General features: G+C 30.9%; 1 protein-coding gene across 1 annotated transcript in view; it reads left to right on the forward strand.

Annotated features, from left to right (window-relative positions):
• The window catches only part of Phum_PHUM536570 (cAMP-dependent protein kinase catalytic subunit, putative), a gene marked incomplete at both ends in the record, with an annotated part of 46,368 nt that overhangs the window by 15,617 nt on the left and 3,226 nt on the right, over window positions 1–27,525 (forward strand). The window contains 8 exons of the mRNA XM_002431527.1: window positions 4,499–4,558; window positions 5,753–5,807; window positions 5,909–6,047; window positions 9,523–9,804; window positions 10,556–10,678; window positions 11,128–11,211; window positions 11,313–11,355; window positions 16,046–16,135. Coding sequence (XP_002431572.1) covers window positions 4,499–4,558; window positions 5,753–5,807; window positions 5,909–6,047; window positions 9,523–9,804; window positions 10,556–10,678; window positions 11,128–11,211; window positions 11,313–11,355; window positions 16,046–16,135 — 876 coding nt within the window. The remainder of the gene's footprint in view (window positions 1–4,498; window positions 4,559–5,752; window positions 5,808–5,908; window positions 6,048–9,522; window positions 9,805–10,555; window positions 10,679–11,127; window positions 11,212–11,312; window positions 11,356–16,045; window positions 16,136–27,525) is intronic.

The following is a 27,525-nucleotide window of genomic DNA, read 5'->3' on the forward strand; positions in this document are numbered from 1 at the left end:
GGGAGGTAAAAAGAGGGATGCGAAATTTTTTTTTTTATTTCGCCAGAAGAAGAAGAGAAACTGAAAATCTCATTACACGACTGAAATTATCCTTCTTTTTTTTTCGGTTATTATACGGTTTTCGTTTTATTATTTGCATTTTCTCTCTATTCTCCTCTTGTTTGCATAAAAAAACGCGCAAGTCTTTCTAGTTTGCAACCTTTTGTTTTACGTTATAACGTGGCGGTAGAAGAAGAAGAAGAAAGACGCGAGGTAGGGGGAAAATTTTCTTCAGTCGATAAGGTTTTCTTTATTCGGGTTAATTACGTAAAAAAAAAAAAAAAAATTAATTAATATTTCGTATTCGAAAAAAAAAATTAAATTCCCTAAATGATTGTTGAAAATATTATTATTATTATTACTTATTATCATTATCATTATTATTTATTATCATTATTATTATTTATTATTATTTTTATTATTTATGGCGCGGCTATAAGCCTTAAAAAGTTGATTGTTAAGTCGATACAAAGGCGATCTTGCATTAATTCTAATTCAAAAAGCACACTCTCTCTCTCTCACTCTCTCATTGTTGCCTCTGTCAATCTCTCTCTTTCTCACATTGTCTCTTTCTCTCTCTTTTTCTGTTGCGTTACGTGTCCTCCTTTAAAAAAAAAAAAGAGTTTAAATGAAAATAATGATCGTATTATAGGCGTTAGGAAAATTTTCGTGAAAATACGGTCGGAGTCATCCATCCGTACGTGAACGGGAGCAAAAAAAGAAAAAAAAAAACGTCGTGTCGTTAGGTAATGATAAAATCATTGCGTGTCATTAGAATTTATGAAAATTTATCATAATAAATATAGTAAGGGGTAGAGAGTTTTTCATACGTTAAAAGGGGGAGAAAAAAAAAAATTGGGTCGAACTTTTTTTTTTTTTTTTTTATTCGGTTCCCTTATTATTATTATTATTATTTTCGTTGCGTAAAATTTTCCAGGTGGAAAAAAAAAAAAGTTTGGAAAACTCGCGTTTGCTACAACAAGGGCAAACCCGCAATTTTTTTTTTTTCCGGTTGGCGTTTTTGGAAATACCACGGAATAAATAAAAATAAAAAAAAAATGTCAACTCTTCTCTCTAATAATTTTTTCGGTTGTTTTAAAATGGGGTAGAGGGAAAAGGAGGAGGAGGAGCGGGGTCGAAAAGGTACGTCGTTGTCGTGCGATGAGGTATTTTTCCGGGGAGGGAGAGAGGGAGGGTGAGAGGCGGAAAGGAATTCGAATCAAAAAAACTAAATTATCCCTTTTTTTTTTTTTTTTTTTAATTTTAAGGTGGAAAGTTTTTTTTTTTTTATTCGGTTTTCTGGAATTTTTCCTTTTTATTTTACCTTTTTTCCGTTTTTTTCTCTTCTCCCGTCCCCCCTTTCCCCCTCCCCTTTCTCTCTCTCTCTTTGTCTTATTTTCACATAATTTATCACTCGGTTGTCGTCGACGACTAAGATTTTCTTTCCTTTCCTTTTCTTTCTTTTTTTTTTTTTGTTTTATTTCATTAGGTTTTGGTTTTGTCGTCGTTTAGAGTTTTATATTTATTTTTATGTTTTCTATCTCTCTCTCTCTCTCTCTTTCTTTCTTTTTTTTTCCGACGTTTGCAACGTGTGAAAATTTGCTGAAACTTATAAATGACACAAAAAAAAACAAGAATGCGACTCGAAAATTTTTTTTTTCCTGTTTAAAATTACGGAGGGGATGGGAAAAATGTGTTTTTTTGTTTATTATTATTATCATCGCCAATTGTCATTTCCGGTTTTTTTTAAAAATAATTTTCCTTTCGAAAAGGTTGGCAACCCTGTTAAATTTAACGTTAAATTATTGGGGAAAAACAAAAAAATTGCTAGAGTGAAAAGAAAACATGGCTTCGTTGTTTTTTGCGAAAATATTTTTGATGTGTTCCTCGTCCTCAATGAAGTTTTTCCAGATCGTTCCAGGTTTCCTGGAATATTGGCGGTGGTGTCGAAGAACGTTCGACCGTTCTACACAGGAGAATTGAGTAGCTCCCGGTGGTTCCTTGTTTTTACTAACCACATCCTGAATATTTCGATCTGTAAATTTTCCGTTCAATCCTGTTAAGGCTTTTTTCCGCCGTGCAAGTACGTGGGAAGAGAGAGAGAAAGAGAGAGAGAAGGTAAAGACGGTGGTGGTGGTGGAGGGTTTCTTCAAGTATTAAATAAAGATTTTCATTTGTCAACAAACGTTTTGATGAAATTGGAAAGGGGAGAAGGGGGGAAGAAAAAAAAATTAAAATTTCATATTGTTTTCGTTTCTTTTTTTTTTTTATGAACAGGTTATTTGTTTTTGTTTGTTTGGTTGTTTGTTTGTTTGTTTCTTTGTTTGTTTTAATGAAATTTGCAGTCTTCTCAATTTTTATGATTCTTTTTGTTTTTTTTTTTTATTGTTCGATGTAGTTTTAAAAAATAATCGAATCGATTTTTTTTTCTCTTTCTCTCTCTCTCTCTCTATCTCTTTTAGTTTGTTTGTTTCTTTTTATCTACGTCTATTAGTCTCTCTCTCTCTCTTTTTACCTTTCCTATTAAATTTTTATTTTTTCTTACTCTATATCTGTCTGTCTGTCTGTCTGTCTGTGTCTATCTTCCTTTCTTTCTTTCTCTTCTCACTACCTGTCTGCGTGTTTCTTTTATTTTCTCATAAACTCTTAGTTCTCTCTTTTGCCTCTCTCTCTCTCTCTCTCTCTCTCTTTCTCTGTCTCCGTTTGTCTGTCTTTTCTTCTCTCTCTTTTTAAGTCTGTGTCTTTCTTTCTTTTATTTTTATTTTAAACTCTTCGTTTTGTCTTTTGTCTCTCTCACTCTTTCTTTGTCTCTTTTCTTTTTGTTTCACAATTTGTTTGCCTATTTCTATCTCTTTCTATTCCAAAGCTAATAAAAAAAATATTTTTCGACTTGTAAATGTTACGCGAAGGATTTTCAAAAAAAAAAAAAAAAGGAAAAAAAATGAGGAAAATTTGTAAAATTTTTCCTCTTTTTTTTTCCTTTTTTTTTCTTTGCGTGCCCTTATAAATTTTCCGCGTTTCGTAATAAATAAATAAATAAATTCAAATTAAATTTTAATTTAATTTATGTCAACGCATCGGAACCGTACAGAAAAAAAAAATGGCGGGTCGATTTATTTTTCCCCTTTGACTTTTTCTTTTTTTTCTGTCATCTGTGCCCGAAAAAGCTCGAAAAGGGGGGGGGGTTTGTAAAAACGAGTAAGTAGTAAATAAATCAAAAAAAGAATGATTGCTTGCGACCATGATGATGATGATGATGATAATGATGATGACGTTGATCAAAGTCAAAAACTAAAACAAAATGAATAAATAAAAAAAGAAAAATATCATTCGCGTGTTTTTCTAATTAATAACTTACGTAATATACGTTAAACATGCGATCGAATTAATTTTCCTGTTTGTTTGTTTGTTTTTTAATAACAACGCCGACTCGCATTAAAAATTATCATTATTATTATTATTAATCGAAGGGAGTTTTGTTGAGTTTTTTCCTCCCGTCTGACGTTATTCCATACGATTTGACGGTCATCGGTTGTGACGTGGTTTCCGGTTCACTCCCGATGATGATCAAAATCGTATCCGTTTTCATTATCGGTAACACTTTTCGTTTTCTTAACGGATTAATTATTATTATTACTGTATCGTTCAAAGGGGGCGTTGTGCGAAATGTAATAATAATAATAATTATTATTAAATTTTCCTTTTTTTTTCTTACGTTGTCGCGAAATATTTTTTTTACTCCGAGTATTTTAAACGTGTTGTAGGTTATGAATAAGAAGAGAGGAAAATTATTAATAATGATAATAATAATAATAATAATAATAATAATAATAATAATAATAATAATAATAAGGCAACCGGAATGAAATGAAAAACGAAACGAATGAGAAAAATAAAGAAGAAGAAGAAGAAAAAAAAAGAAAATTATGAAAAAAAAAATAATATGAAAACGTGACACGTTATGTATAAAATAAAAGTAAAAAGAAAAAATATGCGTGCTTGTACTCGTGAGTGAGAGAGAGAGAAAGAGAGAAGGAGAGAGAGACAGAGAGAGAGAGAGAGAGAGAGTTAAATCTTCGAGTAGATTTTTTCTTTTTATTGAAAATTTAAAAAAAAAAAGACAAAGGAATGTGTATTTTTTTGTCGTATTCCTTTGTCGTGTTCCTTTGTCCTTTCATTTCGCATTATTATTATTATTATTAACTCTCGAAACAATACGACGAAGGTTTAAACGGAAAGACAAAATGGCGGACGATGGAAAGACAAAAAACGATGGAAATTTATGTGTAGAGGTGGAAAAAAACACACGAGATAAAATTTTTTTTCATTCGATTTATTGTCTTCGTTATTTTCCTCTCCCACACACACACACACACCTTTTTTTGGGGGGCGGATAAAAACCTGAAACCGATTCCTTGATTATAATTTTTAATATTTTTTTTTTCTATTTTGTTTTCAGACTTTCAGAAATTAGAAAGAGAAGCACGGATTTGTCGAAAGTTGCAGCATCCTAACATAGGTGAGTAGTCTTAGTTTTAGTTTTCGGTTTTTTTTTTCTTTTGTCGGCAACGTGACGATTTATACGTGACACAATGTAGAAACGTTGCAACGTTTGAGTTTTTTCCCCCATTTTTCCATTTTTTTTCTCTCTCTTTTTCATAACGAAAAAAAAAATAAAAAATAAATTGAAAAAATTATCCTTGCCAAAGATTTAATGAAAAACGACGAATGGAACATTCTAGAATCCGATTTAATTAATTTTAAAAAAGAAAAAGAAAAAAAGAGAAAGAAAAAAAAAAGGAAGAGAAAAAGAAAAATTGATCAATGGCTGTCAATTTTTAATCTGAAACGACTGAAGGGGAAAAAAAAGAAAAAAAAGAAACTACCGAGTAAAGTTTCGGGGGAGAGGGGGAAAGGGGAGGGGTTTTGTGTCAAGAGAGTTGAGGAAAAAAAAAAAAAAATTTAACGAACGAATCGTTGGAGGAAAAAAAAAAGTCTTTAAAAAGGTTCAAAAGATGATCTCTTTCCACGTAAAAAAGATGAAATAAAGCGTGCTAATGGGAAAAATATGTTGTTTTCCACACCGCCTTTCGTCACCGCCGCCCCCTCGCTCCCGTTCCCGCCATTGCCACCGCCTTTTCGATCGTTACAAACATGATAAATAAAATGGAATAAAAAAGTTTTTCTTTTTTTTTCTAGTTACTTACTCTGACTTTTTTTTTTTCGAACTTGTTTACATCGTTTCGACTATTTTCAAATAAAAATCTTTACCGCAAATAATTTCCTCTCTCTCCCTCTTCCCCTCTCTCTCTCTTTCTCTCTTGCTCGTCTATGAAAAAAAATTACTCGAAATGATTTCTTCTGCTTCCGTTTCCTCGTGTAAACTCTACATGAGATGAAAAATAAAATTTTCACCGGCGTCGAAGACATTTTTTTTTTCACATTCCATCCTTCTCGTCGCCGGTCGAAAACTTTTTCCCCGTCTTTTCTTTTTTTGGGGGGCGGGAACGGGGGGTCGGAGAGGGGGGAGGAGCAGGCAAGGAAAGTGAAAAAAAATGAATAAATGAAACGTGAAAATTTAAATTTGTATTTATCGATCGATCGAATTTTTTTTTTTTTATTCGATTGATGTCATGACGTTTAATTATTATTATCATTATCATTATTATTATTATCATTATCATCATTATCATTATTGTTTGTCTCGTTTCAGTTCGTCTTCACGACAGTATACAAGAGGAAAATTTTCATTATTTAGTTTTCGATTTGTGAGTATTATTTTTTTAAAATAATTTATTTATCGATCGGAAAATTCATTTTTAATTATTATTATTATTATTATTGTTGTTGTTGTTTTTCTTTTTTCCAGGGTGACAGGTGGAGAACTTTTCGAAGATATTGTAGCTAGAGAATTCTATAGCGAAGCAGATGCTTCGCATTGTATTCAACAAATTTTAGAGAGTGTTAATCACTGCCACACTAACGGAGTAGTTCATAGAGATTTAAAGGCACGTAAGATTTTATATGCATTTTCTTTTTTTCTTTTCTATTTTTTTTTTTTTTTTTAAAAAGGAGCGAATGATGGAATACAAAAGAGAGAGAGAGAGAAGGGGAGAGATGAGGTAAAACGAGGGAAGGAAAGAAAGAGAAGGAGGTGGAAGAGAATTGAAAATAATGATGACCGTTGGCTTCGAGCAAAAATCGATATCCTTTATTTGTTGTGTGCGTATTTTTGATTCCAGGTCACTTTTTCTCTCTTTCTTCTTTTTATTTACTTTCTCCAAATAAAAAATGATGATGATAATAATGATGATGATGATGATGATGATACGAATGGAAATGAATTGAAACGGGGAAGGAAAAGAAAAAAAAAATTCTGAAATCTGATTTTCCTTTTGTATGTTTTTCCTTTTTTTTCTTTTTTTTTTACGCCTGGAGGAAGAGGGGAAGGGAGGGGAAGAGAAGTGAAATAGAATTAATATTATTATTATTATATAAATTTATTTTAACGGGTTTTTCTGCAAAATTAAAAAAAAGAAAAAAACAAGATTTAAATAAATAAAAAAACAAGAAAAAAAATCAAAAATGGATAAAAAGTAGGGAGGGGAGGGAGGAAGGAAGAGGAAAAGAAGCAGAAAATGATGATGATAATGATGGAAAAATCGTTTTACTACTATCGTCGTAAACGTTTTTAAATTTTAAAACGGATTTTCTTCCTTGGAAAAATTAATTAAGCAAATGTTGAAGGAAGAAGAAGGGGAAAAAAACCGTAGGAGATGAAAAAGAAGAAGATGATAAGGAGGAAGAGGAGGAAGGAGAAGAGAGAGAAGAGAATGTAAATTTCCACATTTTTCATTATTTTATGACTACATTGTGTAAATGAAAAATTTTCATCACGTCGTACCTGAACGAACGAAAGAACGTTTTTGTTTTTCGTTTACAAGCGAGTTTCTTTCCCCCCAACTACCTCCTCCTCCCGACCTGAAAATCTCTTCTCGACCGAGTTGTATTTTAATTATCAAAATGTGATTTTAAAAAGAGAAAGACAGAGAGAGAAAGAGATTTGATGAGAGTAAAAAGAGAAAGAGAAAGAGAAAGAAAATAGGTTAAATTATTCTCTAGGAAAAAAAAAAAATTTCCAATTTTGAATCTTCCGGCGAAAGAAAATGGCGGAAAAATGAAAAAAAAAAATGAAGAAATTAAATGTGAAAATCGATTCGACGACGATTTTCTTTTTTTTTTTTTCATTTTATCATTTCAGGTTTTCGGAAAAGAAGAAGAAGAAAACCCCGCGAGAACTTTTTTTTTTGAGGGAGGGAGGGAGAAGGAGAAAGAAGGCGGGTTCGAGATTTTAAAGAAAAAAAAATAAAAAAGAAATGAAATCAATCCGTTTTTAAATTGGAATTTTATACCTTTGCCTCTCTCTCTCTCTCTTTACATATCCGTTCGTATATATATCTATCTCTATCGTGTGGAAAAGGTTGAGAGGAAAAAGGTTGAATGAAAAAAAAATGTCAAATGAGTGAATGATTATTAATTGAGAGGTTAAAAAAAAGGAGGAGAGAATAAAAAACCTTGTTTTTTATTTTTCCAAAACATTCTCGTTGTTCAGGTTTTTGTTTTATTATCATTATCATTATTATTATTATTATTATTATTCTCGTGAAAAGTTTTCGTTTTATAACTTTCGAAAGAATCATCGATCAAAAGTTTTTTTTTCGAAAAACCTGGATTTTATTTAATAATAATTTCGAAAATGTTTTTCGCGGTTTTCTGTTTGTTTCTTTCCTTTACTTCCCTTTGCACCCCTCCCCCCCCTCTCTCTCTCTCTCTTTCTCTCGTAATTTTCTTCGTTTTACTTTGTCGGAAAGATACATTACCGGAAGAAACGAAGAGAGCAAAGAAAAAAAAGAAAAATTGTGTATGAAAATTTGTTTTAAATATTTTAATAGAAAATGGTTTCTCTCTCTCTCTTTCTTTCTCTTTCTCTTTCTCTCTTTATTTTGCAGACGACGGAAAAGCATATATTTACCTTTAATATTTTTTTTTTTTTAACCTTTTTTTTCCCGCCGGATTTTATTTTTGCCACCATTTTTTTTCGAAATTGTACCTTAATTACGTTTTCACGTCATGAGAAAAAAAGAAAAAAATTAAGGTTACGCCTTTTTTTCGAAAAGAAAATAAAAAAAGAGAGAGGGAAAGAGAGGAAGAAGAGGGAGGAAAGATTTCTGATACGTTATATGCGCAATGAAAAAGAGAGTGAGAGAGATAGAAAGAGGGAGAAAATTTTTTTTTTATGATAACGCGACAGGAATTTTGTTAATAATAATTTTCATTTTTTTTTTTTTGGAAATCGTCGAGGGGAGGTGAGGGGGTGGGGGGAAATTTTCTCCCCGGGTTTTTTTTTTTTATTACTGGAAAAGGTTTAGATTTGAATTTTTAGAATCCGTGAGAAAAGGTTTGAATAAAGCAAACGTTTTGTACGTTTTGAAACCTTTTGTCTGATGATAACAACAACAACAACGCGTCAAACGTGACGTTTGTGAAAACCTTTTTTCCCCTGTCCCCTCCCTCTCTCCCTCCTTATTCATCATCATTTTTGACAGTTTAGATTTGCGGTGATGATTATTCTCGAATGATAAATATAAATTTGAACGAAAATTTAAAAAAAAAAAAAAATGAAATCAATAATTATCGATTTTAATCAATCGATATCAATCGATAATTTGAATTTTAAATTCAATTAATTTTTATCGGGAAAATGAAATTTCTCTCTCTCTCTCTCTCTCTTTCTCTCTTTCTCTTTCTCTTTTGCCTTATTTGCTTTTTTTTTTTAAAAAACGTCGAGTTTCCTATATTTAATTATTCCGTTTGTATATGTTTTGTTTGTTTGTTGGTTTGTTTGTTCGTTCATTCGTTTGTTTGCTTGCTTTGATTTAACCGACGAGAAATTGAAAATTAATATTAAAAAAAAAAAAAAAAAAAAATTTTTGATTTTATTTGGTTTCGTTTGAAAGTTTTTTTTTTGTTAGTAAAAGGCGAATGAATGAATGACTGAAAGACTGAATGACTGAATGATTGAATGAATGAATGATACGAAATGTCAGATGATGAGAGAGAGAGAAAGAGACAGAGAAAATTTTGGGTTTGGATTCGATTCTTTTCTGAATGTCCGAAATTAATTTTTCCGAGTTTAAATGTATAAGGAGAAATGAAAAGGTTTTCAAATTAATTTCAAATCTTGTCCCCGGGGAGAGAAAGACAGGAAAAGAGAGAGAAAGGAAGAAAAAGAGAGAGAGAGAGAGAAAGGGGATTATTCGGGGCATTTTTGCAAGTTTTTGATTTTTTTTTTCCCCTATTCAGCTTCGCTCCCGAAAATCGCCTGAAACGAATTTTGGAGATTTGCATCGCATAACCCTTCGATCACTGATAATGATTATGATAATAATAATAATGATAATAATGATGATGATAATTTTTCAGCCAGAAAATTTGCTACTAGCATCGAAAATCAAAGGAGCGGCTGTTAAATTAGCGGATTTCGGTTTAGCAATCGAAGTTCAGGGAGAAAATCAAGCGTGGTTCGGATTCGCGGGAACCCCTGGTTACCTATCACCGGAAGTGCTCAAAAAAGAACCCTACGGTAAACCCGTGGACATCTGGGCATGCGGAGTCATCCTTTACATTCTCCTCGTGGGTTATCCACCCTTTTGGGACGAGGATCAGCACCGTCTCTACGCGCAAATCAAAGCTGGAGCCTATGACGTGAGTCTTCCTTTATTTCAGTAATATTATTTTTTTTTTTTTTTTCTTATCTTTTGTTAATTTTCAAACTCGGAAAGTAATTAAGACGACGATGATGACGTCGACGACGATGACGATAATAATAATAATAAGACGAATAGAAATTGTTTATAATAACGTCGTGAACTAAAAATAAATAAATAAATTACGTTAATTATTTGATAATTTCTCTCTCCCTTTCTTTTTCTCTCATTTTTAATAATTAAAAAAAGAAAATCCAAAACGAAATGTTAAGTAATAATAATAATAATAATAATAATAATAATAATAATTATTATTATTATTATTATTATTATTATTATTATTATTATTATTATTATTATTATTATAGTTATAATAATATTCTAAGGCAAAACGTTTATTTTTAAATTATTATTGTCATCGTCATCATTTTAAAGTTTTTTTTTTTTCGAGTTCTTATTATTATTATTATTATTATTATTACGTAATTTTTTTTTTGAAAAATAAAAGGAAACAAAGTGAAAGAAAATTTAATAATAATAATAATAATAAAAGTTTTTATTCGAAAGCAGAAGATTTAAAAAAAAAAAAAAACTAAATATTCAATTCTGAGTGAATCAGTTTAAAAAAAGTTTCGACGAAAATTAAATAATAAAAAATAAAAAAGTTTGTTATTATGACGTCACCTGGTAACAAAACCGGAAATGATCGTTTTCTCATAGTGATAATAATAATTTTTTTTTTTTATAAGTATCCGACGCCGGAATGGGACACGGTAACACCGGAAGCGAAGAACCTCATTAATCAGATGCTCACAGTTAATCCTTCGAAAAGAATCACAGCTTCTGACGCACTCAAACATCCCTGGATTTGCGTAAGTCCATCAATAGACTTTTTTTTTTTTTTAAAAAAAAAGTTGGCAACACTTGTTCGTTTCCGGTTTAAAAAAAAAAAAAAAAATTCATTTCCGTTCAGAGTAAGAATCTCGACGATGGTATTTTTCGTTCTTTTATTTTTATCATTAAAATTTTTTTCTTTTTTTTCTTTCTCTTCCCCCTCCCCTTCTCTCCCTTCTCCTCCTTTTCTTCTCCCCTCCACAACCCTTTCGTAACCTTATCGTTATCATTATTATCACTACTTCCGTTTTCGGATGGATTATGGAGACCATCGTCGAGTTGAAAAGAATTTTTTTTTTTGTAAACGTGGCGATAGAAAGGATGGAAAAAAGCGACGTTGCAAAATCGCCACCGACCCCCACTCTTTCGATTTAAAACGACGCTTTTCCGAATTAAATAATAATAATAATAATTTTTTGTTTTTCAGCAACGCGAACGTGTTGCTTCTATGGTTCATCGTCAAGAGACTGTCGATTGCTTGAAAAAATTCAATGCGAGGCGCAAGTTAAAGGTTTGTTAATTTTGTTTTTAGTCTAAGAACGTTTAATCGAACGCTTTTTTTTATTTATATTTATAATGTTTTTTGTTTGTTTGTTTGTTTTACGAACGCAGGGCGCCATACTTACAACCATGCTGGCCACCCGCAACTTTTCCAGTAAGTACGACGTTCACGGTAAGTACCTCGGATCTCAAGGAGCGCTTTCGATATGGGGTTGATAGATGATAATGAATGTTTCATGTTATTGTTAGTGCACAAACACACAACACAACACAACACTTAAACCATTTCATTTTATTATCATTATCATTATTATTATTATTATTGTAACTAACTAACGTTTGACTCAATTCCTTCGGTTTTTCTTTACGTATATTTATATATCGATCGAAAGTGAAAAGAAATTGCATGAATGAGCGAACTCCTTCGGCAAAGCGTTCGCTCGTACCTTTCGTAATGTTTTTATTAAATGAAATTGTTTTTAACGGTGTATGTAAAACACTGACACGAATGATACACGTTCGGGCGTTGTTCTGTGTGTGAGGTCAATGTATTAATCCAACCAACGGGTGAACGGATGAACGTTTTCGAGACCTACAGCAGGAGATGAGTTTGAATCTGATCGTAGTAAATCGTAGTAGGACGTTCGTTATGTCGTATAAAACCCGTAGAAATATTAAAGCCGAGTAGCTGTTCGGTTATTTACTCGACACCGAACGGATTTTTATGCTTTTCTTCTGCTTCCGAACGTTCCAAACAAAAAAAAATTGTTTTTATTCGTATAACTTTCGTAGTTTTTGTTTGTTTTGTGTGTGTTTCTCTTTCCTCTTCTTCTTCATCTTTTTCGCTACCTCTTTGTTCTTTTTATGAGTACGTGTTGAACGTGTTAATCGGTCAATCGGCCGTTCGGAAGGGTGGTAAACTTAACGGAAATGTAAAACGAGTATAAATGCAGATCGTTTGTTTTAATCCTGCTTGTATACTTTCTGCTTTTAATCTTTTTTTTTTTTTTTCGAGGCGTGATATATTTGCTTTAAGGTGGAGTAGGAGGAGGAGGTGGGAGTGAAGGAGGAGAATGAGGTAGGAGGATACGGTAGTGAGGAAGGAAGGAAGGTAAAAAGAAGAGAAGAATAAAAATATTAAAAAATATTAAAAATTCGTGTGAATGTTTACAGTGGGAATTAAAAGGTTTAAAAAATAATAATAATAATAATAATAATGATAATAAATGTGAAGGACGCGGGGGTAGAGGCGAGAGGACGAAAGAAGGGGAGGGGAAAACATGAGAAAGATTAAAACCTGGAAAAACAATGAAAAGGCGCGTTTTTTTTTTGTTTTTTTTTTTTTGAAAAATTTTTTGCGGTTATTTATTTTTTCTGAGGCGTGCGAAAGCGTGTGCGTTGTTTGTTTGTTTGTTTTTTTGTTTTTAACGAGTGACGTAAGACTTACCCGCATATTTCAGATCGGTATCGATAACCTGATTTGTTTGCGTTCTCTCGATTCGTTAAAAACGCATCAAATTATTATTATTATTTGCGGTATTAACATTGAATTTTTCTCGGAATAACTAAAATGGAAGGGGGAGGATGAAGGGAAAAGGTGGAAAAACGTGGAAGAAGAAGAATAAAGAATGAAGGGGGGGAGGAAAAGTTTGATAAAAAGTCAAAAGTTTAACTTTTTTAAACCTGTTTACAATGCGCGAAAAAAAAAAAAAATTCAATTTCCGTTTTCTCATTTTTTTCTCTTTTTTTGCTCCAAAAATTTTTAGGAGTCAATATTTTTGCTCCAGGGCAAATATTTACTTAAACTAAAATTTACTTATAGCTGGAGAGAGTGAGAGAGAGAGAGAAAAATTCTGGAATTTTTTGGAGGTTGCGTGAGATACTTAATTTTTTTTTTTACAATTGACGAGAGTTAGAAGAAATTTTCTAACGGAAATTTTTCGTAGAGTTTTGTCGTCGTGTCATTAGAAAATAAAAAAATTATTACACGGGGGAGAAGGGAGGGGGAGGGAGGAAAGAAGGAGATTACACATGTTAAAAATATCGTACATTTCATCATTCGAAATCATTTTTTTTTTTTCTCATTTCACGAGTGTGGTTGCGTTCATTAATATGATATTTTAAATTGCGCTGCTTGAGGTTCGAGGTTCGTGCCTGAAAATTTTTTTATTTATTTATAATTGAATTTGGAAGTTTCTAGAAGAAGGAAAAAAAAAAATTTTTTTTGTATTTTTTTCTTTTTTTTCTTTTTGCGTGTGCTTATTGACCTTTTCCCTTTTTTTCTTTTTTCTTTTTTTATTTCTTATTCTCTCTTTCTCTCTCTTCCTCTATCGTTATCGATGCTTTTATTTGTTTTTTTCTCTTTCATTTGTCTTATTTTCTCTCTCTCTCTCTGGTTTCCTTTTTCTTTTTTTTCAAATTTTTTATTTTCATTTTTTTTTTCCTTTTTTCTGTTTTTTATTTTACTTTCTTCTTTTTTTTATCCGAATTTTTTTTTTGCATTGTTTTCTCTCTCTCTCTCTCTCTTTTATTTTTTATTTTTTTATTTCTCTCTTTTTCATATCATCTTTTTTTTTTCTTTTGAATTTCTTTTTGTTTCATTCTTTCGATTCATTTTATCTTTTTTTTTTCTCCGATTCTCTCCCTCTTTCTAATTTTCTTTCCTTCTTTTATTTTTAACAATGATTTTATATATTCTGTCCTTCTCTCTCTCTCTCTCTTTCTTTCTCTACTCTCTAACAATGCTGCTTTTATCTCTTCACTTTTTCTCTCCTTTTTTCTTCTCTCTCATTTTTTTATTCCTCTTTTTCTCTCCTTGTCTTTCACTCGCATAATTAAAAATGTAATTTTTTCCCTTTTTTCGTTTCCCAAACTGTGACAGTAATAAAAATTGTCTTTTAAAAAAAAAATTTGCAAAGATTTTTTTTTATTTTTAAATTTTGCTTGTTTGTTGTGTTGTTTGTTTGTTTGTTTTTCTTACGCGTATCTAATTCGCAAAACAAAGTATAATAAATTAACAATAATAATAATAATATTACCGATTGTAAAAAACAAAATTTTTTTTTCTCTTTTTTTTTTTTTACGGTCGGTAATCTGTATATTAATTCGTTTGTTTGTTTGCTTGGCCGCTGTTTGTTTAAATAACGAAACAAGGAAAAAATTAATAATAATAATAATAAAGAAGAGAAAAAGGGGGATTTCGTTCTTTAACTAATATATTTAATACTCGTGCGAATTTTTTTTTTTTTTATTTTAATTCAGGTTCAAACCTGAAAGTTTTTTTGTTTACGATTGCTTTGCATCGCGTACAATTTTATCCTAAGCGTTTGTTTCTTTGCTTTTGATTGTCGACATAAAAAAAAATGTTTTTTTTCTCAGCTTCAATCATTCGCAAAACGTTTTTTTCTAAATTCAAAATTTAAAAAAAAAAAAAAAAAAAAATGAAAGAAAGAAAAAGAAAAAAAAATCGTTTAGTGAAATTTTTTTTTTTCCCTTTTTTCCTTTTCCCCCCTTTTTTTCCCTTTGATGTCGGTTTTTTTTTCCTTTTTGTTTCTTTTTTTTTTTTGTAAAATCGTTTTAAAAACGATTGAAATGTTTAAACGGTCGTCGTGCATTTAGAAAAAAAAAAGAAAAAATCATGCGAATAATAATAATTATTTTTATTTTTATTATTTCATTATTATTATTTATTTTGTCTTCTGACACGATATTTTCGAGTTTTTGTTTCAAGAAGGGGATGGGGGGAAGGAAAGGAGAATGGGGGAGAAACTTGAGATTTTGTTCTCGCGAAAAATTTTTTCCGGTTGCTTTTCAATAATTTTTTCCTGATTTAAAATCGGTCTTACAAACAAAATTATTATTATTATTATTATTATTATTATTATTATTATTATTATTATTATTATTGGCATCGTAAACGTTTTTTTTAAATTTTCCGTTTAATTCATGTTTTCAAAGTTTATTTTTCTTTTCTTCTTTTTTCTTTACCCCCCTTCTTTTTGCTTTATCCCTTTAACCCTCCCCCCAGCCCCCCAATAATTCTTTCACAAACTCGTGCGAGATTTGTTTATTAAAAAGGATACAATCCGATATTCGTAAGAGAAAATTTTTTCCCGCACGAAAAAGAAAAATAAAAAGAAAAAAAACGTAGTTTTACGTAGTTTTTTTGACGTCACGAAAAGTGTGACTTACTATTATTATTATCATTAGGAAAAAGAAGAAAAATGAAAGAAAGGAAGTAAGAAAAGACCGATTTGATGAGGGCAAAAGACAAATCTCAGTTTTTCCCATCATTCTCTCTTTCTTTCTCGCCGCCATATTTTTTTTCCCGTTGCGAAAAAAAAATGACAAAAAGCGGTCAAATAAAAAAATAATTTTTTTTTTTTTTTAGCGCGACTGGAAAACATATGTTTGATGCCTGACGTAATAAATAAACATGGAAGGGGGTGTAAGTGAGAGGGGTGGTTGTGGGGGAGTAAAGAGTTAAATAAAAGAATAAAAAAATAGCTTGAATAAAGGTCAAATGTCAGAGAGCAAGCAACAAAAAAAAAACTTTTTTTAATTTTATTTTCCGAAAAAAAAAAAAAAAAAAAAACTTATAAATTTTTTTTTTCGAATTTATGAGTTTCCCGCCCTTTTACTCCCTTTCTCCCATCGTTCCCCCTCTTCCCGATTCCACCATATTTTTATTCCCATTTCGAGTTTTCGTAAAAAAAAAAAAAAAATTCGCTTCGTAGAGTTGAGGATAAAATCGTACGCAAAGCAAATTTTATTATTATTATCATTATCATCATCATCATCATCATTATCATTTCTAACGTTTTTTTTTGTTCGTTCTTTTACAGGTCGCAGTATAATAACGAAAAAAGGAGACGGGTCACAAGTCAAAGAGAGCACAGATAGTTCCACGACTTTAGAAGATGACGATGTCAAAGGTAATTGATTATTTTTTTATTTTTTTATTTTTACCCTTTATTTATTATTATTATTATTATTTTTATTTATTTACATTTCGAAACCGGAAGTCGGTCGAATTTTCTCCCGTTGAAATAAAAAAAAAATTGGGGGGAAAGGGAGGGAGGAAGGAAGGGAACTGGGTAAAAGGGATGATATTCTGTTGGTCCATCTGATTCGTCGTTCATCATCATTTTTTTTTAACATTCAATGACGTCATATATCGAAGAGAGAGAGCGAAATATTTTACGTTTACATTTACTCTCTCTCTCACTCACACTCTTTATCATTTGTATATCTCTCTCTCTCTTTCTCTTCATCTTTATCACGTAAATGTATGTTACATGATGACGGAAGACAGAATTTGACCGAAAAAAAATTACCGTAAAATTTAAAAATTATTATTATTATTATTAATGTTATCTCATTCACTTATTTGGGGGGGGGGTGTATGGTGGGAGGTTTAGGGAGGAGACGAGTAAATCTCCCTCCCCCAAAAAAAATATATATATGAAATTACGATCATTATTGATGGTTGTAATAACTGGAATATTTATTTCCCTAATAAAAAAAAAGTAGGGGGGATTTTTATTTCGGGAAGGAGGGAGGGAACCGAATTCGGGATCGATTTAGGGAAGAAGGAGTGGAGAAGGTTCAGAGTGAAAAAAATATTTTCATCTCAATCGATATTTGCATGGGGCGGGTGTGGGGGGTGTAGTAAACCAGGAAAAAAAATTTTTTTTTTTTTTCTGGTTGGTTACGTCGTCTGCTTTTCGTGCTTTTTTTTTTTATTATACGTTGGCTTTTTGTTGATATTTTGGCAACGAATTTTTTTCAGGTTGTCTAACTTTATAAATCCCTAAGGTTTAAATCCTTTTTTTTTGTTTGAATTTTCCCGGGGATTTTTTCGGGTTCGCCAGATCGGTCGGTCGGTTCGTGCCTGTTTTCAATCTCGAATTTTCTCGCGAAAATTGCACACGATCGGACTTTTGTTTTGTTAAATCTACTTCCGCTTTTCTAATCTGTATTGTGTTTGACGCCCCCCTTCCCACACGCACGCGCACGCACGCACGCACATTTTATTTCAAAAACTAAAATTTAATTTATTCGGGGGGGTTGGCTGCTTTGGTTCTAAAAAACGTAAAATAATTTTTACGAATAATTTAAACTCGATTTGAAAAGAGAGGGTGAAATTGGGGAGACATGGGAGGGAGAGGGGAAGGAGGTGAATTTTTTATTTTCCTCCCCTCCTCCCCGAAAAAAAAATTTCGCATTTTTATTTTTTAACGTGAAACGTTTTGATTTCGTGTAATTTTTAATTTGTGGATGGATGTCGTTGTTGCAAATTTGCTTTTTGTCGTCCTCTTGCTGTTGTTGTTGCTGTTGTTGCTGCGGTTGTTTCCCCTCCTCACCCCCGATCACGGCATTGATTATTCACGAGAAAATGCAAGAGGAGAGTAGTAGCATGCATGGCGTTGATGTTTTTTTAAAAAAGGAGCCGATTTTGAATGTTTGTTTTTGTTTGTTTTTTAATTGTTGCTTATTGTTATCATTCGTCTTGTGGAAATTGTTTTTCAATGGTAAATATTAGAAGGAAAAGAACGAAAGTTAATGCGAGGGGAAAAAAAGGTTTTCCCTCCTTCCTTTTTATATTTTTTTTTTTCTTCTCCTTCATCCCTTTCGCCTACCTTTCACCTACATATATATATATTTTATGTGAAAGGAGGGCGGGTAGGCTACACATAAATTTGTTTTTTTTTTTTTTTTCGTCTGCTAAACTAAATCGTAGGTAATTCTATTATTGATTTTTTAACATTTTTCCCGGTTTTCTTATTATTATTATTATTATTCGGTCATCATCGTTTTTATTTTCTCGATCCGAAAAAAAAAAACAAAAATCAAATCGGTCGGTTGTAACGATGAGAAAATGGTTGAAAAAAATTTTTTTTTTTTTGGGAAGGAGGGCGGAGGAAAATCAGATTTTAAAAAGGATAAGAAAAATATTAATTTCAGGTTTTTTCTGTTTTTTTTTCCATTCCGCTTTCCCTTTTTCTCATTCGTATATTTTTTCGTGAATGTTTATTGAGAAAATTTGATTTTGGGAAAAAAAATAAAAAAAATATTCGAGACCCTTTTTTTTTTTGTTTCTGCTTCTTATATTTTTTTTTTAATATATGAATGGGTTTGAGGAGGAGAAGAAGTGGGAGAAGAAAAAAAAGTGGTAGAAGAGAAAAAGAAGAAGAAGAAGAAAAAATTGAAAATGGGAAAAAAAAATTTTTTTTTTCGGTTTTTTGGTTTTTTTTGCATATTTTTTTTCTTCTCTTTCTCTCCATCATTTTTTTCTTTTTCTTCTTTTTCTTCTTCGTCGTCATTGAATATTTTGTTTTCTCTCTCTCTCTCTCTTTTTTTTTTTTTATTTACTGCTCGATAAATTTTAAGTCAGCAATCAAACGCAAGAAAGAAAGATGAGGAAACAAAAAAAAAGTCAAATTTTTTCACGTTGATTCGTTTTCCCACCTTCTTTTTTCTCCTCATCCTCCCCACCCCCCATTCCCCCCTCGTTTTTTCTTCTAAATTTTTTTTTATACGAACGCCGAACAAAGAAAAATTTTTTTTTTTTTTTTTAATGAATTGTTTCACTCGAACCTACCAACGGACGAAGAACAAACGAGTTGAATTTTTTTTTTATTATTTCAGATCCTTTTCAAAAAAATTTTTTTTCTCGCCTTTTCTTCTCCCCTTCCCCCGCCCAACCCCCTTTTATGCTCTTTTTTTTTCGGTAAATTTTAGCCTTCTCGACCTTTTTTTTTAAAAAACTGAAATTTTAATACGTTAAAAAAAAAAAATATTTTTTACCTATCGTTTAATTAAAATAAATAAATATCACGTGGTTCGATGACGTAATAAAAAATGTCGGACGTTTTCCTTTAGGACGCCATTTTTTATTTTGTAGTGGGTGAGGAACGAGTTAAAAAAGAGGGGTAAAATGTAAACAAAATGTTGACATTTTCTTTTACTCTGGACGTGGAATTTTAATTCGATGTATTATTTAAAATTCATGTTTACGAGAGCAAATTTCAAATTTGCTGTCGTTCATTACCTCAAAAAACAAAAATGGCGGCAAACGTAACGGAAAAAAATATAATTGCGGAAATTATAATTAATTTTTTTTTTACAAGTATTAAAAAATTTTTTTTTTTACTGGTTGGGTTTTCGTTTTTTGTTTTGTTTGTTTGTTTGTTGTTTGTCGTTTGTTGCTGTTGCGTAATCACTTATATGTTGTTTTAAAAAAAGTTTGGGATTAATTTTGACGAGTTTTTTTTCTGAAATTTGAAACGTCCGAAGATAAATTCTGACTTTTAAAAAAAATGTTTTTTTTTTTTATTTGTTTGTTGTTTGTTGTTGTTTTCTTTTTTTTTCTTCTGCTCATTTTTGAGAGAGTCGCGTCGTTTTTTAATAAAATTTTTTTTCTGTCGCTCTCTTTCTCTCTTTATCTCATTTTTTCAAATGGAATTTTTTTGGTTTAAGATCAAACCGTATATTTTAAGTTTCGATCGTCATTTTGCTCTCCTCTCCCTCCCCCCCCCCCAATTTTTTCTGTATTTTGTTTTACGATATTATTATTATCGATTTGATTGTTGTGTGGTTGTTGTTCGTTTGTTTCCTTATTTTTTTTCTAATATACGACTCAACCGCCGTTTTATTTTTCACTTTAGAGAAAAATTTTTTTTTTTGGTTCATCCCGATTATTTTCTTATTTTTTTCATTTTCCTAAAAGGTTGATTTCATGACGGGGGGAAGGGGGGAAAGTTGGAAAACATTCTAGAAAATTGATAGGGAAAATAATGTAATAGGGAGCGAGATGGAAAATGTATCGCGAAGAGGAAATGACTTTTTTTTTTTTGCTATCAAAAAGAGAGTCGACCGAAATGATGGCAACATTTTTTAATATTTTAATAATAATAATAATTTAATTAGTTGATGTGAAGTCAGGGTCCAGGTTTCCCGGGAAAGCGACATTTTCATCGTTCAAAATTTTGATATCCGACTTTATCATTATTATTATTATTATTGTAAAAAGCATACATACGTAATTAATTATCATGTGAGGTTTTTATGACGGTGGTAGTAGTTAAACAAAAAACCCTTGTGCGTGCTTGCGTGCGTGCGTGCGTGCGTGCGTGCGTGCGCGCGCTCGTAAGAGAGAAAGAGATAGAGAGATAAATGCTGACGGGCACACGTAAAAGGTCAGCAAACGTTTTGTGTCTGTGCAAAATCGAACGTCGTCGTCGTCGTCGTAGGAATGCAAACAAAAATTGCGGTTTTTTCCCATATAGAATCTCTGATAAGATTCCCACTCCAGACGGGAATTGGATTGATAATAATAATAATACTCGAAAATGCGTTTTTTTTTTAAAAGGGAAGTAAAAAGAGGGAGAGGGAGGGGAGTGGGAAAGAGGGAAAACGAAGAAATGGAAGAAATGAAAGAAAAAAATTCTGAAGGAAATTTTTTAAAATCGTTTTTATTATTATTATTATCACACTTTCCCCGGTTGATTTAACATTATCATAATTCGATTTATAAAAAGAGATTTTCGAATAATGAAAATTATTATCATTATTATTATTATTTTACGAAATGTCGAAATTGTGGGATGGGTAGGGGTAGAATCAGGGGTTGGAAAGTGATTCGTGACGTCGTCGTGACGTCAAATTGATGAGGAGAGATGAGGACGCGCCACGCGTCAAACGTCTTGTTGCTTTTTTAGGGTGTGGTTATGACGTCATAAGAGAAATGAGAAAATAAAAAACAAATAGAAAAAAAAAAAATGATAGTTGATCGATGCCACCGGTTTTCTCTCTCTCTCTCTTTCTCTCTTTCGCACGCACGCACGCACGTATACACACGCACGTACACACTCTCTCTCACTTAATAAACATTCCTGCTTTTTTGTTGTTGCTGTTGTTGTTGTTGTTGTTGTCGTAACATTTAAACACACACGCTAACACACACACGGGTTTGGATTTAATGTGTTTTTTTTTCTTTGGTTGTTTTCCCGCTTCCCCCCCCTCGCTTTTTCGTTCCCCCTGCATTTTCCCTAACCTTAAAAATTTTTTAAGTTTGTTTGTTTGCTGTTTGTTTGTTTGTTTGTTGCATATAAAATGTGTGTATTGTTGATTTTTAGGGAGTTCCACTGCTTGGGGTAGATTCCTTCATCTGGTTTGGTGGATACTGATGTCATTGTTTAATAAAATTTTTATGCGTATGACTATGCGAAATCAAATCGATAAAAATTCATAATTATGTTCGGAGAGCCTCAACGGAAATTAATAAACAAAAAAAAACAAAAACAAACGAAAACAAACAAGCAAAAAACAAACAAAAAAAAATACGATGATTTTTTGGTAAAAGAAAACAAAAAAAAATTTTTTTTTCATATCAATAACGGTTTTTTTTATTAATTTTTTTTAAAGTTGGTAAAACTGTGTAACATATCATACTTCCGGTTTGTTTTCGATTCGAAAAAAATCATTATTATTATTTTTTTTAAATGTTGTTAACCTGCCGATATATAGGCCGGTTCGATAAATTTTGGTAAAATTTCGGTTTAAAAATTTTTTTTATCCAGTGGTGCCAACCGCACCCACCGTTAAATTTTTTCTTTAAGTGATTTTTTTTTTTTTCGTTACGTGTGTGTGTCGTCTGCTTATTTGGCGAACCTTAACTCCGATTGTTTACAAAAAAAAAAAAAAAAAGAAAAAATTTACAAAAAAAAAATTGTATTTGTTGTTTGTTGGAAAAACCTTAAAAATCAGTTTTTGTTTTAATTTAAAAAAAATTTGTTTTATGTTTTTATGTTTTCTTTTTGTTGTTGTTCTTGTTGTTGTTGTTGTGTTTTTTTTTTTTTTGAGTTTAAATAAAAATATGTTTCAAGTTTTTGTTTGTTTCTGTCGTAATAACAAAACGATATATATTTTTTGTTAATTTTCTTATTTGATTTTTTTTTTGTGTTTTTTTTTTTTATTCCACGTCATCCATCTTTTTATGACGTCATCATTATCCAAAATTTTTTTTTTTTTTTAATGTTTTCGTGTTTTAGTTTTTTTGTTTGTTTTTAATTAACTGAATTCGTGATGACTTATAATAATTTTTTGGAGAAAATGATTCTCTATCTCTCTTTCTCTTTCTCTCTTCTTTTTCTTTTTAATTTTGCTTCTGCACGAAATTTCATTTCACATACGAGAGACGCAGCGATGGGTATAGGGGTGAGCGGGGGGGAAGGGTTGTTTAATAAGTTTATTATTATTATTATTACGACTGCTGTATTTTTACTGGGCGTTGTTATCACTATCACTTTGTGTTGTTATCATTCAAACTTGATTCGAAAGAAGGAAAAATTCTAGGAAAAATGATTACGTCACGCTCGATTTGGGTTTCCTTCTTGGGCTAATTGTACTCTTTGAACGATGACGACGAAAAGAATAAGAAGAAGGAAAATTGACATTCGCGTTATTTTTTTTTTTTTTTGTTCGAGAACATTCGTAAGTGTTTGATGATGCCGCCGCCATATTGGAAAAAAAAATTTTTTTAACCGTTTACGATTGTTTAAATGATGGCGTGGACAAAAACTGGAATTCGCGTACCTACCCTATGCGGTGTTCGTGTTCGTAAATTTTTTATTATCATTATCATTTTTATTATCATTATTATTGTTATTGTTATTATTATTATTATTATTATTATTATTATTATTATTATTATTACGCTATTAATTTTTTTTTTTTTTTTTTGAAATTATTTTCGTGTTAAGTCTTTTTTTGCTTTGACTTTTTTTCTCTCTATTTTTTTTTTTTTTGGTTGCTTTTTGGGTTTATTTTATTATCATTATTATTATTATTATTATTATTATTATTATTATTATTATTATTATTATTATTACTGTGGTTGTTGTTGTTTATTAAAAAGAGAAAGAAGTAAAAAAAAAAAAATGGGGTTTAATTAAAAAAAAAAAAAAAAAAACGAAAAAATTTTTGACGTATCACGAATGCGAAAATTTATCACAGATTGTTGTTGTTGTGTTTGTTGTGACTGTTGTGGTTGTTGTTGTGATTTTTGTGACTGTTGTGGTTGTTGTTGTTGTTGTCGTTGTTTCATCTTCTTCTTTTGGAATCCATTTTTTTTTTTTTTCTCATTTCAAATGAATGAACGAACCATGTTTTTATGTTTTTATGTTTTCTTATTTTTTTTTTTTTTTTCAACTTCGTTTGTTCGATTTCATTTCTTTGTTGCTTTTTTTTGTCGCTACGGGTATTCGCACGCGCACGTACATACACACACAAACACAAAACACAAAAACACGTTCGCATGTTTGTCTTGATTGTCATTTGCGCATTTAAAAAAAAATAAAAAACAATGAATGCTTTATTGTAAAATAATCATTTGTATGTTTTCGTCGTGTTCGTCTTTTTTTTCTTTTTTGTTTTCTTAATAATGGTTATTTGTTTTGCGGGGGGGGGGATAAGGGGGTAACGAGAAATAAAGGAAAATGACGGGAAGGATAATAAATTTTTGATAAAAATTACGTGGCGTTAGAATAAAATTCGCAGAGAGAAAGACGAGGGAAAAAATTTTTAATCGTTTTGACAATCGATTTGTTGCGCGTTCACATACATTTCATTAATTCGTTCTTATCACACGACCTTATCACACGCACGCACACGCACACACACACACACACACGCATCATTTTTTCTCTCATTCGTAAAAGCAAAAAAAAAAATCTGTCATTTTGAATGCTTAGAGCAAAATATAAAATTGTCGGAAAAATTTTTTTTTTTTTCAAATCGGTGTCGCTTTTTTTTTTGGCGGGAAATTTAAAAAAAAAAAGGGTAAAGGGGGTGGGGTGGGAAGGGGAAAGGGGGGAAGAAAAGAGCGCAAAATTATTTTTAAATTTTTTATTTTTTTTTTTTTCGTTTTCCTCCCAAATGTTTACCTAAAGAGGAAAAAAATTTTTTTTTTTTTTTGAAAAGCGGATATCCGGTTTAAATTAATAATTTTTTTTTTTTTTTTTTTAAAAAAACATGGTTCCTTCAATTTAAAAAAAAAAAAAATTGGATTTTTTTTTTGTTGTTGTTGTTAATCGAAATGGTTGTGTTTGTTTTTGGCGGCAAAAAAAAAACAGAAGACAAAAAAGGCGTAGATCGGAGTTCGACGGTCATTGCAAAGGATCCCGAAGGTAGGAAATCAAATCAAAAATTGCCTGTTACATATATTTATATATATATATATATATATATATATATTGAAATATCAATTGTCAATTACAAATTTTTATTTATTTATTTTTATTTTTTTTTTTCGTGTCAATAGAATATTTCAAAAAAAAAAAAACCAAAACCAATCAAAAAAAAACAAAAGCGTCAACGTTCGCGTTTATATTTAGTTACACGTCAAAAAAAAAAAAAAAAAATTCGTTTTGCAGACTTGGAAGACGTGGAAGAAGAATGCTACCCGGAAATCGGGAAGAGGGAGGTAGGGGGGAAACTTGCATCCATAAAGCGTCGAATCTTTTCGAGTCGTTTTTTTTTTTTTTTTTAATTTTTTTACGGAATAAAAAGAAGGACGGCGAAAGGGTAGGCCTGAAATAAACGTGGCAGAAGAAAAAAAAATTTCAAAAAAAGTGTGGAAAATGAGAGAGAGAGAGAGGGAGGGGAGGAGGAAAAATTCAAATGATTGGCAGAGAAATGAAAAATCAACGAAGTATCAAAAGTGTAGCGTAACGCTCGATTTCTTTCATTTGAACTTTCCCGAAATTTCTGCCACGAAAATTTTTTCGGGATTTCCTTTCGTAACATTTTTTCCCGATTCGTTTTCGTATTTTTTAAGGGATGAATTTTATTTCCGGTACGCTTATGTTTTTTTTTTTTTCGTCGGTTCGGTTTTTTTTTTTTTCTAAAAATAAGGAAAGAAAAATGAGAAAAAAGAAAATTTTTTATCACGCGTGATTTTTTTTATTCAAAAAAAAACAAACAAACAAACAATGAAACAAACAAAGAAACAAACAGACAAACGCCTCTTCCTTTCTAAAAAAGGTTCGTCAAGTAATAAAGACGACGACGACGGTTAAGATGATGATAATAATGTGAAAAATGATTGATTTTTTTTTTCTTTTTTTTGGGTTTAATTTCCGTTTCCGCTCTCGTTTATTATTATTATTATTATTATTTTATTTTTCTTTTATTTTTTTTTTTTATTTTTTTGTTACTTTTTTTTTTATTTTTCGGTGTTTTTCCGTAGGCGGGGGTCGTAGCGGGTCACCGCAAATAATTTCAACCGTTAATAGCAATACTTCTTCATCCGTTCAGAAACCTTCCCCGTTATCAGGTTTCGGTAATGCTTTGCTTCAAGACATCCCAGGTATTTTTTTTTCTTTTGTTTTTTAATTTTTTTAAGTTTTTTTTTTTTTTGGTTTTCTTTTTCTTTTTTGGTTTTTTTATTTTATTTTTTCTTTCTCTCTCAGTTTTTTTTTGATTTTGTTTTATTTTGGGATTTAAAAAAGGAGACGAAAACCCCACCGACAAAAGGTTTAGGAGGCTCGTGTAAAAAAAAAAATTTTTTCAGGTTCGATTTAAGGGAGGGGAGGGGGAGAAAAAGGAAGAGGCGGATTATTGTTATTATTATCATCGTTTTTTTTTTTTTTTTCGTTTTTTTTGTAGATAATTTTGTGATGAACGCGTTTGTTTTTATTATTTATTATGTATATACGTTTGTATATATATAAACAAAACCGAATGTTTGTATGTATATATATATACGGACATAAACGTTTACGCTTATAAATTTTTGCATAAACGCAAAAGCCGCTCCCCGAAGTTTTTTTTTTTTTTTTTACATACGATTGGGACGGCGGTTTGATGGAATCCATTCCAAATTTAATGTTGATTATTTCAAACTTATTAATGTTTTTTTCCTTTTGCTATATCTCTCTCACTCACTTTCTATCGGTGCCTTATTTCTCTCTCTCTCTTTCCCATTTTTTTTTTTTACTAACTTTTTCTCTTCCTTTTTCTTTACCTTTTCTTTTAATTCTCGTAATTTTCTCTCACTGTTTTTCTGCCTCTTCTTTTGCCTCTCTCTCTCTCTCTCTCTCTCTGCTTTTATTTATTTTCTTTTGTTTTGCTCTTCCTTCATTTTTCTTTTTTTCTCTTCTGATATCTGAGTCTTTACTTCATCTTAATTTTCTCTCTCTCTCTTTCTCTATTTTCTATCGGTGTGCTTATCCGTCCTCTCTCTCTCTCTCTCTTTCTCTCTGTTTCGGTCTTTGCATTCTCCCTCGCTTCTTTTCATTTTTTCTCCCAGTACCTCCTCTTTTGACTCTATTGAGTGCCTCTTTTTTATTCTTTTTTTCCTCTCCCTCTGTCTCTCTCTTTTATTTTTTTTCCTCTCTCTCTCTCTCTTTTTTTTTTCAACCTCATAACTTTTTTTTTATTTTCCTGTTCTCATTTTAATCGTTTCGTTTTTCTCATTTTCTTTCCACTCCGGACGCATCATCACGTCTCGAGGTGAAAAAAAATTTTTTTTAACGGTTTTTAACCGTCAGGTGAAAGGTTAAAAACCGTTAAAAAACAAAATGTATCATTTTTCACGCTCGGAAAAATGATGGAATGATTTCATCATCAACCAATCAAAATCATTTTTTTTATTAAGGAAATTTTAAACGATTCGATTTCCGATTGGTTGATTTTAAACGAACGTTTTTTTTTTTTTTTTATCGTTACCAAAATCGAAGACGACAGCGGGCTTTTGCGTTTTTCTGTTTTTTTTTTTTTTACGTGGTTGTTGTTTTTTTTTATATATATATATATATATATATATATATATATATATATATATGTATGTATATATAAATATATATTGAAAAGCTTGAAATCTTTTTTTTTTTTTGTTTTATTTTGTTTTTTCTATTTTTGTTTTTTTTTCTTTTTTTTTTTTTTTTTTTTTGAAAAATAAAAAAAAAAAACAACATTAGAAATCAAGATCGTCTGTCCGAACAAGACGTGGTCTCAAGTGTCCGTCAATTCTCATGGGTCAGGTGAGGAATCAAAAAAAACTTTTTTTTTTAATTTTCTTGTTTGTCTTGGAAAATTATTTTATTTAGGTGTGCGTGTGCGTGTGTGCGTGCGTGTGACGATGATGATTATTATTGTCGTTATCACTTAGGAAATTAGTATTATTAGTTTTGTGTTGGTGTTATTAGTTTTTTCTGGCACGTGAAAAAAAAAAAAAAAATGATTTAGTGTTTGCAAACTTAATAAAATCATGCACGGATTCCAAGGAACAGGGAAAATGAATTGGTGGTATTGGACGGGG

Source organism: Pediculus humanus, genomic scaffold (genome assembly GCF_000006295.1).
Source record: "Pediculus humanus corporis 1103172108289 genomic scaffold, whole genome shotgun sequence".
In the NCBI taxonomy this organism is placed as follows: Eukaryota; Metazoa; Arthropoda; class Insecta; order Psocodea; family Pediculidae; genus Pediculus; species Pediculus humanus.